The sequence below is a fragment of the Equus quagga genome, chromosome 13, assembly GCF_021613505.1.
Source record: "Equus quagga isolate Etosha38 chromosome 13, UCLA_HA_Equagga_1.0, whole genome shotgun sequence".
NCBI lineage: Eukaryota > Metazoa > Chordata > Mammalia > Perissodactyla > Equidae > Equus > Equus quagga.
Genome location: NC_060279.1, coordinates 42,694,096 through 42,707,377, shown reverse-complemented (window position 1 = coordinate 42,707,377; position 13,282 = coordinate 42,694,096). Strand labels below are relative to the sequence as shown.

The following is a 13,282-nucleotide window of genomic DNA, read 5'->3' as shown; positions in this document are numbered from 1 at the left end:
GCAGCATAGCAATGAAGAGCATGGGCTCCAGTGCCAGACTACCTTTTTCAAATCCCAGTTTTGCCATGTGTCTACTTGTATCACTTTAGGCAAAGTATTTAACTTTTGTGCCTCTGTTTTCTCAACTGTAAAATGGAGGTGATAATAGCTCCTTCATATCATTGTTGTGATGTTTGGGTGATATTAAGTATATAAAATGCTTAGAGGAGAATCTGACACAGGGTAAGCACTCAATAAATGTTAGTTGTTGCTGCTGTATTATTACTATTAGATTTGGGGGAATAAAGTAAAAAAAGTATAGATATTCATCACTGCCACCTCTGTTATCACCCATACCTCCAAATCACTTGTTTTGAAAACCCTTACTTTAAAATAATTCAAGAACAGAATTTTATATATATATATATATATATATATATATATATTTTTTTTTTTTTTAAAGACCGGTACCTGAGCCAGCAACTGTTGCCAATCGTCTTTTTTTTCTCTTTTTTTCCCCAACTCCCCCCAGTACATAGTTGTATATTTTAGTTGCGGGTCCTTCTAGTTGTGGCATGTGGGACATCACCTCAGCATGGCCTGATGAGCGGTGCCATGTCTGTGCCCAGGATCTGAACCAGCGAAACCCTGGGCCTCCAAAGCGGAGCACCCAAACTCAACCACTCGGCCACGGGGCCGGCCCCCAGAATTATATTATTATCTCAGGTATGAATATACTGGGGCAGTGATAAAATTTACTGTGAAGGTAGTCCAATCACCAGATGACCTTTGTGGTCTGTGAGGAGAAAAAATTTTAGTAGCTCAATTTCCATTTGTGCTCACTTAAAATGTCCCCTTTGAGGCCCCCAGGGTCAGCACATCTATAATTAATAGACTTACCCAGAGTCTTCAGTGTCCATGCTTTCTACAGTTAGGTTATTTGGGGCTTTGTTTCTCGTATTTTTTTTCTGGTGGCCACCGTTCTACTCCTGTAGTTGTGGTTGCTCTGACAAACTGATGCAGTCTTGAATGGTGGTGAGAAAGTACATCTATAGCTCTTTTTATTCTCAGACGATAACCTCCTTTCCAACCTCTGTGTAACTGATATTACAGGCAGTTCTGTCCCTGAGGAATCCACCTTTTGCCCTGTGGACTATGGGGGTAATCCCTTCTGCTCACATGGTCCTCCAATGAATGATATATGCACAATGCTGGAGACATGCAGAATCCAGTTGATTGCTTTTTTGTACTTTTTCTTCTCAGTGGGATAGGAAATAGGGCCAAGGGCTCCTGTTTATTTGTTTTGTTTTGCTTTGCTTTTTGTTTTTTCATAAATCAGGTGTCAAGTACTAAAGTGGGAACTAAGAAGCAGTAGCTACATTTTTTAATAGGCAGTTACATTGTTGGTAAGATAGTGTCATAGGATAAAGTAACCTCAATGGAATTGGTTATAATCAAGGGAATATTTTATATCTTCATTGAGTGTTTCCCAAGGTCGGTTCTATAGAAAATTTGTTTGGGGAGATATTGCAAGGTATTCCATTAAAAAAGGGTCTATAGCCAACTAAGTTTGGGAAACACTGTATCCTTTTCCTGGAAAGACACAATTCACAGCATGTTAAAGATTCTAAGAAACTCCAGAGTAAAGAAAACTCTTCAGCTTTCTTTTTATTTACTGTATTCTAATATAATATTTGATATTTATAGAAGAATATATGTAACATATAAGTTAGAAAGTAATATAATGAACACCCTTGAATCCTTCCCCTAACTCAGGGACTCAAAAATTGCCCATAATGTGGATCTGTGTGTTCTGCTCCAATTACATCCCTTATCTCCCTACAACAAGTAAGCACTATCCTAAATTTTCTGGTTAGTTCCCTTGCTTTGTTGGGGGAGAGTAGTATTTTTATCACTTATCCATGTATTTCTAAATAATACATTGTTTAGTTTTGCTTATTTTTGAGCTTTATACAAAATGGTATCTTACCTTTCTCATTAAACATTGCTTCTGAGATTCATCTGTATTATTCCATGTAACCTTGTTCATTCATTTTTCAGTGCTGTATAACATTCCATTGTGTGAGCACACCACAGTTTACTTCTCCATTCACCTGTCCACAGACATTTGAGTCATTGAGTTTTTGTTTTGTTTTGTTTACTGTTACTTCTATCAAAGAGCAGCAAGAAGAAACGTGAGCCAAGGATATTGATAGAATGATATCATTTTATTGTTTGGGAGCAAGAGGGAAGATATTTATTAAGTAGCTGCTTTAAGGCAGGGGTAAAATACAAAGAAAAAAGATGTCCCCATCTTTAGTGATCCTATGGGCCACTGGGGGAGTCAAACAAATCTGTATTTCTCAAATTAGGATATGATTAGTCCCAGCGATACACAAAGGTACAAAATAAACATGACACATCTTTTGAAGTGTTTATTTTCTTCTCATGTGGGGGGATGTTCAGGGGTAGAACTAAACAATGTAACTGATAAGTACCTTAAAATATGTTCATGTCAAAATTTAAAAGGTTCTTTTATGAAAAATAACATAAAATTGTTATGCATTTTTAAAACATAATACCAGACTTCAAAGAAAGGTATAAGCTGGTAAACCAATTTGGATTATACCCTCAAGACTAATAAATTCTTTCTCTTCTGTTGCTAGGGGTTTTTAGATACAAAAACTTGAGAAGTGTTAATGTGTGTAAGTTAAATAAAGTGGATCCTAAATAGAAATAATTGATTTTGGTAGGCTAATCAAGAAAGTCTTCACAGAGGAGACAGCATTTGAGCTAGACCTTACAGAATAAGTTGGATTTCCATAGAAAGAAAGGGCAGTCAGGACTGAGGAAACAGCATGGTAAAGGACAGGAGGGAAAAAAAGGTATAGCACATTTGAGAAATACTGAGAGGTTCTTCATGGGTAAAGTATACATCTAGTGAAGAGCAGGATGACCTCTGTGATGAGATTCCTAGTATTTTCAGACAGAGATGTCGAATGCCAACCTTTTGCCTTGCTTCTAATAAAATTGCTGTTGGATATTTAGGAAAAATTTAGCACAATAGGTAACATTTAAGCTGGAGTCTTAACTTCTTGAAACAGTATGAATCTGATTCATGTATTCATTCAGCAAACAATTCAACATCTACTTTATACTAAGGATTCTTTATACAGATCAAGAAGATATTACTCAAGATATGCATTAACTGCTAAGAGAAGCCATTAGAAGAGAACTTCCACAGCTCTCACTGCCGTGCTACCCTCTGCCTTCCATTGCGTCACGGTGGATCAATGCTCCTAGCCAAGCCCAGTCCTTCCTCTCGGGTGCCAGATCCCATCCCCTCACCTACTCCAGGATATCACTCCAAACTCACTCCTCTCCTAAACTGGTTTTTCCACTCTATTGGATCATTCATAGAAGCATAGAAAGATGCTGGAGATTTTTTTTGTTTTGTTGGGTTTTTTTTTTTTCTGAGGAAGATTAGCCCCGAGTTAACATCCGTTGCCAATCCTCCTCTTTTTGTGCTTGAGGCAAGTTAGCCCTGAGCTAACATCTGTCCCAATCTTCCTCTATTTTGTATGTGAGTCGCCACCACATCATGGCTAACGAGTGGTGTAGGTCCACGCCCAGGGTCCAAACCCACAAACCCAGGCTGCTGAAGCAGAGCACATCGAACTTAACCATTATGCCATGGGGCCAGCCCCAAAACATGCTGCTTTCTCTCCCATTGTTAAAGACCCTCTATAAACCTCCTATCTCTTTCCAAGTTCTGTACCATTTCTCTGTTCTCTTTTATAGCAAAATTCTTCAAGAATTATTTATACTCACTGTCTCTAATTCCTCTTCTTACATGTTCTCTTAAACCCACATATTAAACCTCACCTCTGCACTTAAGCTACTCCATTCAGGCTTCCATCCCCTCCTCAAAATTGCTCTTGTTGTGGTCCCTGGGACTTCCTCATAGCTAAGTCTAGAGTCAACTTTTAGCGCTCATTTTCTTGACATATCAGTAGTATTTGACACAGTTGATCAGTCCCTTGGCTTTGAAACACTTTTATCACTTAGCTTCCAGAAACTATACTCTCCTGGTCCTCTTACCTCACTGGCCATTCCTTCTCTGTCTCTTTTGTTCATTTCTCCTATTTTTGGATTCTCTGGAACTCTGTCCTTGGACTACCTCTTTTCTTCTCTATCTATACACACCCACTCCCTTGGCAATCACATCCGGTATTGTGGCTTTAAATTATATCCACTAATGACTCCCAAATTCGTATCTCTAATTCAGAGTTTCTCAACCTCGGTGCAATTGGTATTTGGGGTCAGATAATTCTTTGTTGTGGGAAACCGTCCTGTGCATTGCAGAATATTCAGCAACATTCCTGGTGTCTACAAACTAGATGCCAGTAGCACTCCACCAGTTATGACAACCAAAAATGCTTCCAGACATTGCCAAATGTCCGCTGGGGATAAAATCATACCCTTTCCCGCTGAGAACCACTGTTTCTAGTCCGAACTTCTCCCCCAAACTCCAGATTTGTATGTCCATCTGTCTACTTGACACTTCACTTCAATGTCTAATAAACATCCATATTTAACATGATCAAAACCAAGCATCTGATATTTCTTCCTAAACATAGCCCTCCCTCAGACTTCCCATACCAGTTAATTGCATATCCATTCTTCTAGTTGCTTAGGCCAAAAACCTTGGTCTTTTCTTAACTCCCCTCTTTCTCTCACACCTACATCCTGATTCATCAGTAAATCTTGTGATCCTTCCCTTCAAAATATGTCCAGAATCTGATGCCCTCTTGCCACTACTGCCCTGCCACCATCTATTGTCCATGCCACCCTCATTACAACTGCCTATCCCTTGACCTGTACAGTCTCTTGTCAATATAGCAGTAGAATGATCCTGTGAAAATTCTTAATTCAGGGCATGTCACATCTCTGTGCAAAATCCTCCAGATGTTTCCCGTCTTACTCAAAGTAAAAATCAAATTCCTTACAATAACCTCCTAGGCCTTACATGATCTCATCTTCACACTCCCCTCCATCCTCTTCCTTACCATCTTTAATCTCATCTCTTACTACCCAACACTGCACTCCCTTCACTCCAGCCACAACCAGCCGCCTTTCTGTTCCCTGAAGATACCAGGGCTTGGTCCCCTCGTACTTGCTCTTCCCTCAGAGATATGCTCCATTGCCTCATTCAGGTCTTGGCTCAAAGGTCAGTTTCTCGGTGAGACTTTCCTTGACCACTGTATTTAAAATCTCACACCACCAACAACACCTCCAACTTTCCTTCAAACCTGCTTTATTTTTCTCCATAGCATTTTCTTCATCTAGCATATTAGAGAGAAGCAGGGTAGCGTCATGGTTAAGAGAACAAACTCTGAAGCCAGGTTGTCTGGGTTTGTATCCCAACTCTGTTACTTTCGAGATGTAAGACTTTGATTTCTCTGTGCCTCAATTTCTTTGTCAAGTGGGATAGTTTCTATCTCATTGGAACGTTACCTCACATATAGTAAGTGATATGTGTTCACCATTATTACTGTTGTGTTTTTATTATTATATTTTACTTCTTAATTTTGTTTATCTTCCTTCCTCCCCCATTGGAATATATAAGTTCCGTGAGGGCAGAGTTTTTTTACTTTGCTTATTTCTGTATTCACAGCTTCTAGAACAGCACCTGGCATGTAGTAGGCACTTAGTAAATATTTGTTGATCAAATTGTTATCTCTGGAAAGAGTGGTGGGAAGAAGAAGGATCAAGGAAGGTTGAGCTCTGTGTGTACTATTGAAAACTTTCACAAAAGAAGTATATTCATGTATTCCCTGTGCCCTCAAATAGCTCGCAGACTTACCTGGAAAATAGATATGTAGCTAAATGAATTCCTAGAGGAGTGATAATGTGAGCTCTGGGTTTTAAAAGATGCATAGTTCCACTAGATAAAGTGTGAGAGGGATGGGGCAGCCTTCTAGGCAGAGAGAATAGTATGTGCAAAAGCAAAGAGGTATGAAACATAGTAGTAGCTCTGAAAACTGAAAGCAGTGGGAATTGAGAGGCGAGTTTTCAGTATTTTGAACTAGTAAAAGTTCCATCCTATTCTTCTCTCTCAGCCACTCCTATCTTCCAGCATCTCCAGCTAAGTGTTTGGTTCTAATTAGAAGCTTATTACTCCATTAAGGCAAATACCTTGGGCTTTTTTCTCATTATTTTCCTGAAAACCTTTTTCTGTTTTCCTGCTCCCCAGAAATTCCATTCATCTTTTTCATTATATCACTCATCAGATTTGATTCTAGATTCCTTTGGTGTCTTTGGTATAATAGGAAACTCACATGTAATTTCTAACTGTGGAGTATAGTGAAAAAAAGAGGGAGAGATAGATAGATAGATGGATAGAGGAAAAAAGAGGAAGAGACAGATAGTGAAAAAAGAGGAAGAGATAGATAGACAGACAGGAATATGGTTTTGTTATAAGATATAGCTTTATTTAGGAACACAATTGTTCAGCTCAATTACTTTAGTGATTAAAATTTAAAATCCTAGAAATGTTAGCCTCTAGTCCCTTACCAAAGACTTAAAAGTGGAAAAACTTCTTTTTCAACATGTGATGCAAGACTTTCTGCAGTTGACTTTCTAAAATCAGGGCTTTTTCCGTCACCTTCCTTCTCTCCATATAGTTGGGAAAGCACCCTTGATCACCAAGGTGTCGAGGTTTTGTTGCACAAACCAAGACAAGCAATGGCATTAATCCACTAGGTTAGCTCCTGGTACCGTCTCTGTTACACTGTGTCTCACACTGAGTTGTGATTGTGTATCTGTCTCTGACTGAGAGCCCCTTAAAGGTAGGAATCATAACAAGTGTTGATTTGTACAACTAGCTTAGTGCCTACTTCATAATGGATGCTCGGTGAACACTCATTAAACTGAATTGAACTGAGCTGAATTGAATTGGATTATAGTACCACAGGATAAGGGGATTTTTGAGTTTGCTTTTTAAGTGAGACTGATTTTAAACAAATCTACAAAAGAAAGAGTATTCTTTTTTGTTGTTTTTAAACATAGTCTAAATTTGGGGTACAGATACAAATATGTTCATCGCCCATAATTTTTAAAGCATTCTGCAGTGACTCATCAAAGTCCCCAAATGGAGATTGTTTTAAAAAGTCACAATGGCCCTGGGATACAAAATTAGGCTTGGCAAATATAAATAGTGTTTTCTCTTTGCAGTGGAGAAAGTAAGATCTTGTTAATACACAGAGGTGGATCTTTAAGTATAGTTTCCAGAAAGTTACTCCTTTCCTTTGCACATGTAGCAGAGTCTGAAGTGAAGCACAGATCACCTGAGAAATTCCTGTAGGCTTTCCCGGCACTTTTGTTTTATTCTTACTAAACGTCACCAATCAAAGACTTCTTGTGTTATCTTTCAAAAAAGCAATGCTGCCCCTTTTCCTGACATTTGTTTTGTGACCTCCAAGTGTCTTCAGTCCAACTGGTCAAAAAGCCAAGCCAGACAGAGGTGCCTGTATTTCGGCAGAGGAATAAATGACTTTAGCTTCTACTCCTTTCCCTCTACTTCACCATTTTTTTCTTTTGCAAAGGAGTTTGAACTTTAAATCCTCTAAGCCCAGAATCTTCCGGGTCTAAAACTGCAAAACAATGGTAATAATAGGGTACCAGGTCATTCCTCCAACCTTCTGTGTGCTATATAGATCTGTCTCCTGAGAATGAGTCCCGCATACTTACAAATACTGCCCCCAAAACTCCTGTTTTTTAGAGAAGGCTCTCTCGCCACCGGTCACTATTTTAAGTAATTCATTTATTCAGTATACCTTTATTGGCTGCCTACTAGGTGTCAGCTCTGTGCTAAGTGGTGGAGATGCAAGCTGAATAAGTCTTAGTCCCAACCCTAAGGAGCTCACAGTCTATTTTGGCAACAATAATATATAGAGTGCCTAGTTAATACTAATACAGTGCTAAAATAGCACCAGGACCGAGTGATCATAGTGGTGGGAGTGATTAGTTCAGCATGGAGGAGTTTGGGAAGGCTTCACAGAAAAGGCAACTTTTAATCCTCAACCTGAAAGAATAAAGAGGATTTTATCAGACAAAGAAGAGTAGTCCATCATTTCAGACATAGGACATCATAAGAGCAAAAGCATAAAGGTATGAAAGCTCATGACGTGTTTAGGGAACAGTGAGGGGTCAGTCATGGAGGGCACATTGGCTGCGTGGTGGGAGACGGAACCAGACAAGTGAGAGGCGGTATCGTGTGCTGCCGAAGGGCCTGCATTCTAGAGCCTGGGTTTGAATCCCAGCTAAGCCACTTGCTAGCTGTTGTGGCCTTGGCAAGTCACTTAACCCCTCTATAGCTTGGTTTCTTCATTTTTTAAATGAGGATAATAGTATCTATTTCATACGTATGTATACACATACATAGATGGCTTAAAACAGTTTCAGAACAAAATAAATACACATATTGCTTATTGTTAGGCCGCATCACAGAGGGCCTTGAATTTTAATCTGTACATTATTCTGTGAGCAAAAGAAAGGTTTTAAAACAGAAGAGGGGAAAGTACGCAATAGGATATAATCTGCATTTTAGAAAATTCACTCCACTGCCACTTTGGAGAATAGATTGGATAAGGAAGAGACAAGAGGCCAATACAAGTTCTGAGGCAGTTTCAAGAGTGTATTAAGAGGTGCTGACATGGTTCTGAGTTAGTACAGTAGTCTTGCCCTTAAAAATTCTGGGTTCCTAACTAGAAATTTCAAACCTGAAATGTTAGTCTTAACAGATCTTCAGAGCTTAATGCTAAAAAAGACAGAGAGAACCCTGGGCAAGAGCACAGAGGGGCTCTCCTTCTAGTCAGGATGTTTTAGTGCTCACTGATGCTCCTATTCTGCACCCAAATATCAGACCAGTACTTCTTGTATACTGTCCGTGATATCTTTTTATCTACTTAGATGTCATGAACAAGATATTCTATTTTTGAAGATGCTTTTGTTTTTTCCTTTGATTAACCTCAAATCTACTGGTCAGTTTCCTAGAGGAAGTTCTAGCTTCTGGACTGCACAGCCGAAATAAGGAGAGCTCTCAAGTTATGTCGAGGTCAACAAGCAGAAGATGAAATGGTGAGGAGAATGGCGCAGCTTCCCCTCTTGCCTCACTGCAGGCTTTCCCCGCTGACCAGAAGTGCTGGAGAAGAGCCTTGGGTTTTGTGCTTGTTGTTAAAACCCATCTCCAGGTAGCCTGCTGATTACTGAACTGTTGGCACAGATACCAAGTCTCCCAGTGATGAGTTGAAAATAAGTCTGAGCCCATCCCAACCCACTTTTCTCTTGGTTTCCTTATCAAATAACTACATGTATTCCTTGTGTATAGCACAATCACTTCAGCTTCTGATGAATTTTGTTGGGATCTTACTTGAGAAAAGGGTTATCAGAGCTTAGAGGAGTTTTAAAAAGTAATCGTTTGATGCACATGCTGTACACTCTCTCTTCTCTTGACCCCTTTTACTTTTCATTAACCACGTTCCTGCACAACTCATTTCTGAAAACTCGGCATGTTTCTGCAGAGAGCCATCCAGAAATTGTGTGTCCCTACATTGCAATTCTCTGTGGCACTGAGAAACCATGTATGACTACAATAAAAATCCATTTTATGAAGATACAAGTGATTTGTTTTTGTTTCTTTGGGGTTAATAACTATTTATGAGAATTCATGAGATGAAGCATGAGCTGGCTTTACACCAAACACAGCGAAGGCATTGCCTCCACCTGAAAGGCATTTAAAGTATGTCAAGGAAAATAATAAATTCAAGGCAAATAATAAATTTTAGTGTCAATTTCACTTCTCTTGAAAGCAGTGGAAAGTGATGATGTCATTGATTCCAGAAAATTATGGCATCCTCAAATCATAGCAAAACCACCACGGCACAATTCCTCCCTGGTTCTTGGTAAGTCTTTATTTTTTTTTTTAAACCTTTCTTTTATATTGATAAACATTCTCTAGCATCAGATAGCCTAGGCTGAAATCTATGTCACAGTTGTGTGGCTTTGGGAATGTTATTTAGTGTCTTTGTGGCTCAGTTTCCTCATCTATAAAACAAGAGTAATAAAGCATCTTCCTAATAGGATTGTAAGGATAAAATGAGATATATATAAGTACTTAGGACATTGTAAACACTCAATGAAATTTGACTAATAATAAGATTGATCCCTGTCTCTAAGTTGGGAAAACAAAATCACTAGGCAAAACGATTGGATTCCTGTCAACCCTCCCACTGCATTAATCAGCAGTTCAAGAAATTGAGAGAAAAGCTAAAGGTCATTCTCTCCATCTCCCTTTTCCCCATTCCTCTCAGCTCTCAACCATTGTTTCTTTACCTTACACGCCCTCACGTGAAGCCCTCAGGGCGAAAGTCCATGGTAGAGCTAAGAGCTAAGTTCTTTTCTTTTCTTTTCTTTTCTTTTCTTTCTTCCTTGTTTTTGAGGGTCCCTTTGGGTACATTTTAATTCTTAATTTTTTATACTACTGAAAAAGTGAGACGGACTTCACTTAGGAAGACAGTATTTTAAATGCAGCTTTTTACAAGTTACATAGTCTTTTCAAATAAATAGAAACTTTCCTCCTCCAAGCAGAATTATCTGTGCTTCCCTTTCTCTTGGCAAGATAAGTCTGAAGAATAAGAAGAATAAGAAAAGAGACTTTTCAGGGGCCGGCCGGTGGCGCAGCGGTTAAGTGTGCATGTTCTGCTTCCGCAGCCCGGGGTTCACCGGCCTGGATCCCGGGTGCGGACATGGCACCGCTTGGCAAGCATGCTGTGGTAGGCGTCCCACATAGAAAGTAGAGGAAGATGGGCATGGATGTTAGCTCAGGGCCAGTCTTCCTCAGCAAAAAGAGGAGGATTGGCAGCAGTTAGCTCAGGGCCAATCTTCCTCAAAAAAAAAAAAACAAAACAGAGACTTTTCTTATGTCGCTCTCCTCATTATTTGCCTGCTGCTACTGTACCTACTCAACTAACAATATCAAGAAGTCTAAGAAATGAGCCTTACCATCAGGATGTTTGGTGCCAAAAGTTAGCATTTCTTGATTAAGGATCAAAGGTTCATATTTTTATTTAACATTTACAGAGCTGATTACATTATTACTGGTACTTTATTTTTTCCCTTTAAAAACATTTTAATTAAGGTCTTATATGTTTTTAATGACCTCTCTTCAGTAGATTAAAGTGCCCTAGTCAAAACCTCTCTGTCCCATTTACTCTACAAAAGCCAGAGTACTTGTTTTTAACTAAACAACTGTTTAGATAACAGTTTCTGCCAAGTAAACTTGCAGGCAGTAATTCACAAGTCCTTATCTCTTACAGCTCCCTTCTTCCTCCCTGAAGTGGAGTTACTTATAAAATAGTCGATTGAAGAATAAAGCTACTGGCAGTTGTCTTATCCATGGTGGCCGCAGTTAGGGAGGTAACCCCATCATGAGTCTCCCAGTATTTAATCTCCACCAAAGAGAGAAATTGGCTTGGGTGGTAGTGTCAAGCTCACAGAGGAGCCAGTACTATGAAAATGTGTAAAGGAAACCATAAGGTTTTACTCTGACATTTCTCACTTAAAAATTGGTCTTTGGGGCCGGGGCCGGGCCCGGTGGCACAGCGGTTAAGTTCACACGTTCCCTTTGGTGGCCCAGGGTTTGCCTGTTTGGATCCCGGGTGTAGACATGGCACCGCTTGGCAAGCCACATATAAAAAAAGTAAAGGAAAATGGGCACGGATGTTAGCTCAGGGCTAGTCTTCCTCAAAAAAAAAAAAAAATTGGTCTTTGGAAACAGTCCCAATTCATAGATCCCAATTCAGGTGCCATGAAGGTCACCTGGCAAGAGAGAAGTCAGCTCGAAGAACAGACCAGGGGAAGAGTATGGCATCTGGAAAGAGGGTTGAGTAAAAGGACCAACGGAGACAAAGTAAGGGAAAAGCTGAATGTCATGCTGTCCATCTCCTTTCTCCCCATTCCTCTCAGCTGTTTTTTCTTTACCTTACACACCCTCCTGGGAAGCCCTCAGGCTTTTGTCCATATTATAGGATGATAAGATGAGGCAGTGCGGCAGTGCAGGTTAATGAGAGAGAGAGAGAAAACCCAAGATTTATGTAACATCTTAAGGAGCAAATAAGAAGGGAAGGTTCTCCAGCCCACATGCATCTGTTCTGGAATCTGAAAATTACTTTGGAGGGCTTTGGTTTTTCAACAGTCCTTCTGCCTGATGTTCCACAAAGCTCCTGTCCTGCCTGACGCAGCACACAGGGACCCCAGGCCCTTGCTTCTAGGAAGCCCTCAGATATTTGCTGACCTAGGAGGAAGATGGAACAAGTCATGAATTACTTTTTTCCCATAAAACAGAATCTATTTAAAGTGTAAGTCCAAAACACTCCTACCTGCCTGGCCAGCAAGCCCTCAAAAGATCACGCAGGCTAGTTTCCTCACCATTTTGCTTCCTCACTTATGAAGATACCCCGGATTTTCTCATTCTTTTTAAATCACTTTTTAAACAGAGAAGTTGGGAAATAGAGATGGTGGGAAGGAAAGAGGAGAGTAAGTATGTGTGTGTGTGTGTGTGTGTGTGTGTGAAGCCTAAACAATAGACTGGTGTCAGAAAACCTGGATTCTAATCCATTTAGCCAGTAACTTGCTGTGTAAACTTGGGCAAGTCGATTGATTTGCCATGCCATTTCCTCATTTTCCAAGTGGGAATAATAATATTTATTCTATATATCTCACCAGGTGGCACTAAAGATTTAAAGAAATGATACATAAGAGCATTTGGAAAGGATAAATTTCTGTATCAGTCTAAAATAGAGGAATTAATTAGTATGGTAAATGAAAAGAGGTTAAGAGGAATATTATTGGATTAGGAAGCAGGGAGGGGCTGGGAAAAGAGAGAATCCTCCTCCTTCATTTGTCAGATACCAGAAAAAGCCAAGACCACTCCACTCCTCAAACCACAAATTTGGCCAACGTTCCTTTTATCTTAAAACATCTCCAGAAAAAGAGTTCTTCCTTTTTCCTGCTCCTCTGTGCCAGTGATTTTTATTCATTTTGTGGTTATTGCATGCCTACATATGCCAGGCAATGTGTTTGTTAGCTTATTATTATTTAAGAATCAGCCCTGGAGGGCAATACTTGTATTTTTCAAAGGACCTCCACAGGTCATCCATTTCCCTAACTTTCCTTGTTGATGGAATCGGCAGTTCATCCCCCACCATTTCATATGTGGAGGAACTGAGGCCTAGAGGAATTC

General features: G+C 39.7%; 1 protein-coding gene across 1 annotated transcript in view; it reads left to right on the top strand.

Annotated features, from left to right (window-relative positions):
- VPS45 (vacuolar protein sorting 45 homolog) overlaps positions 1-9,652 on the top strand; it is a 60,805-nt gene extending 51,153 nt beyond the window's left edge. Inside the window, exon 15 of the mRNA XM_046684221.1 lies at positions 9,029-9,652. Coding sequence (XP_046540177.1) covers positions 9,029-9,116 — 88 coding nt within the window. The 3' untranslated portion in view covers positions 9,117-9,652. The remainder of the gene's footprint in view (positions 1-9,028) is intronic.
- Positions 9,653-13,282: the final 3,630 nt, after the last annotated feature.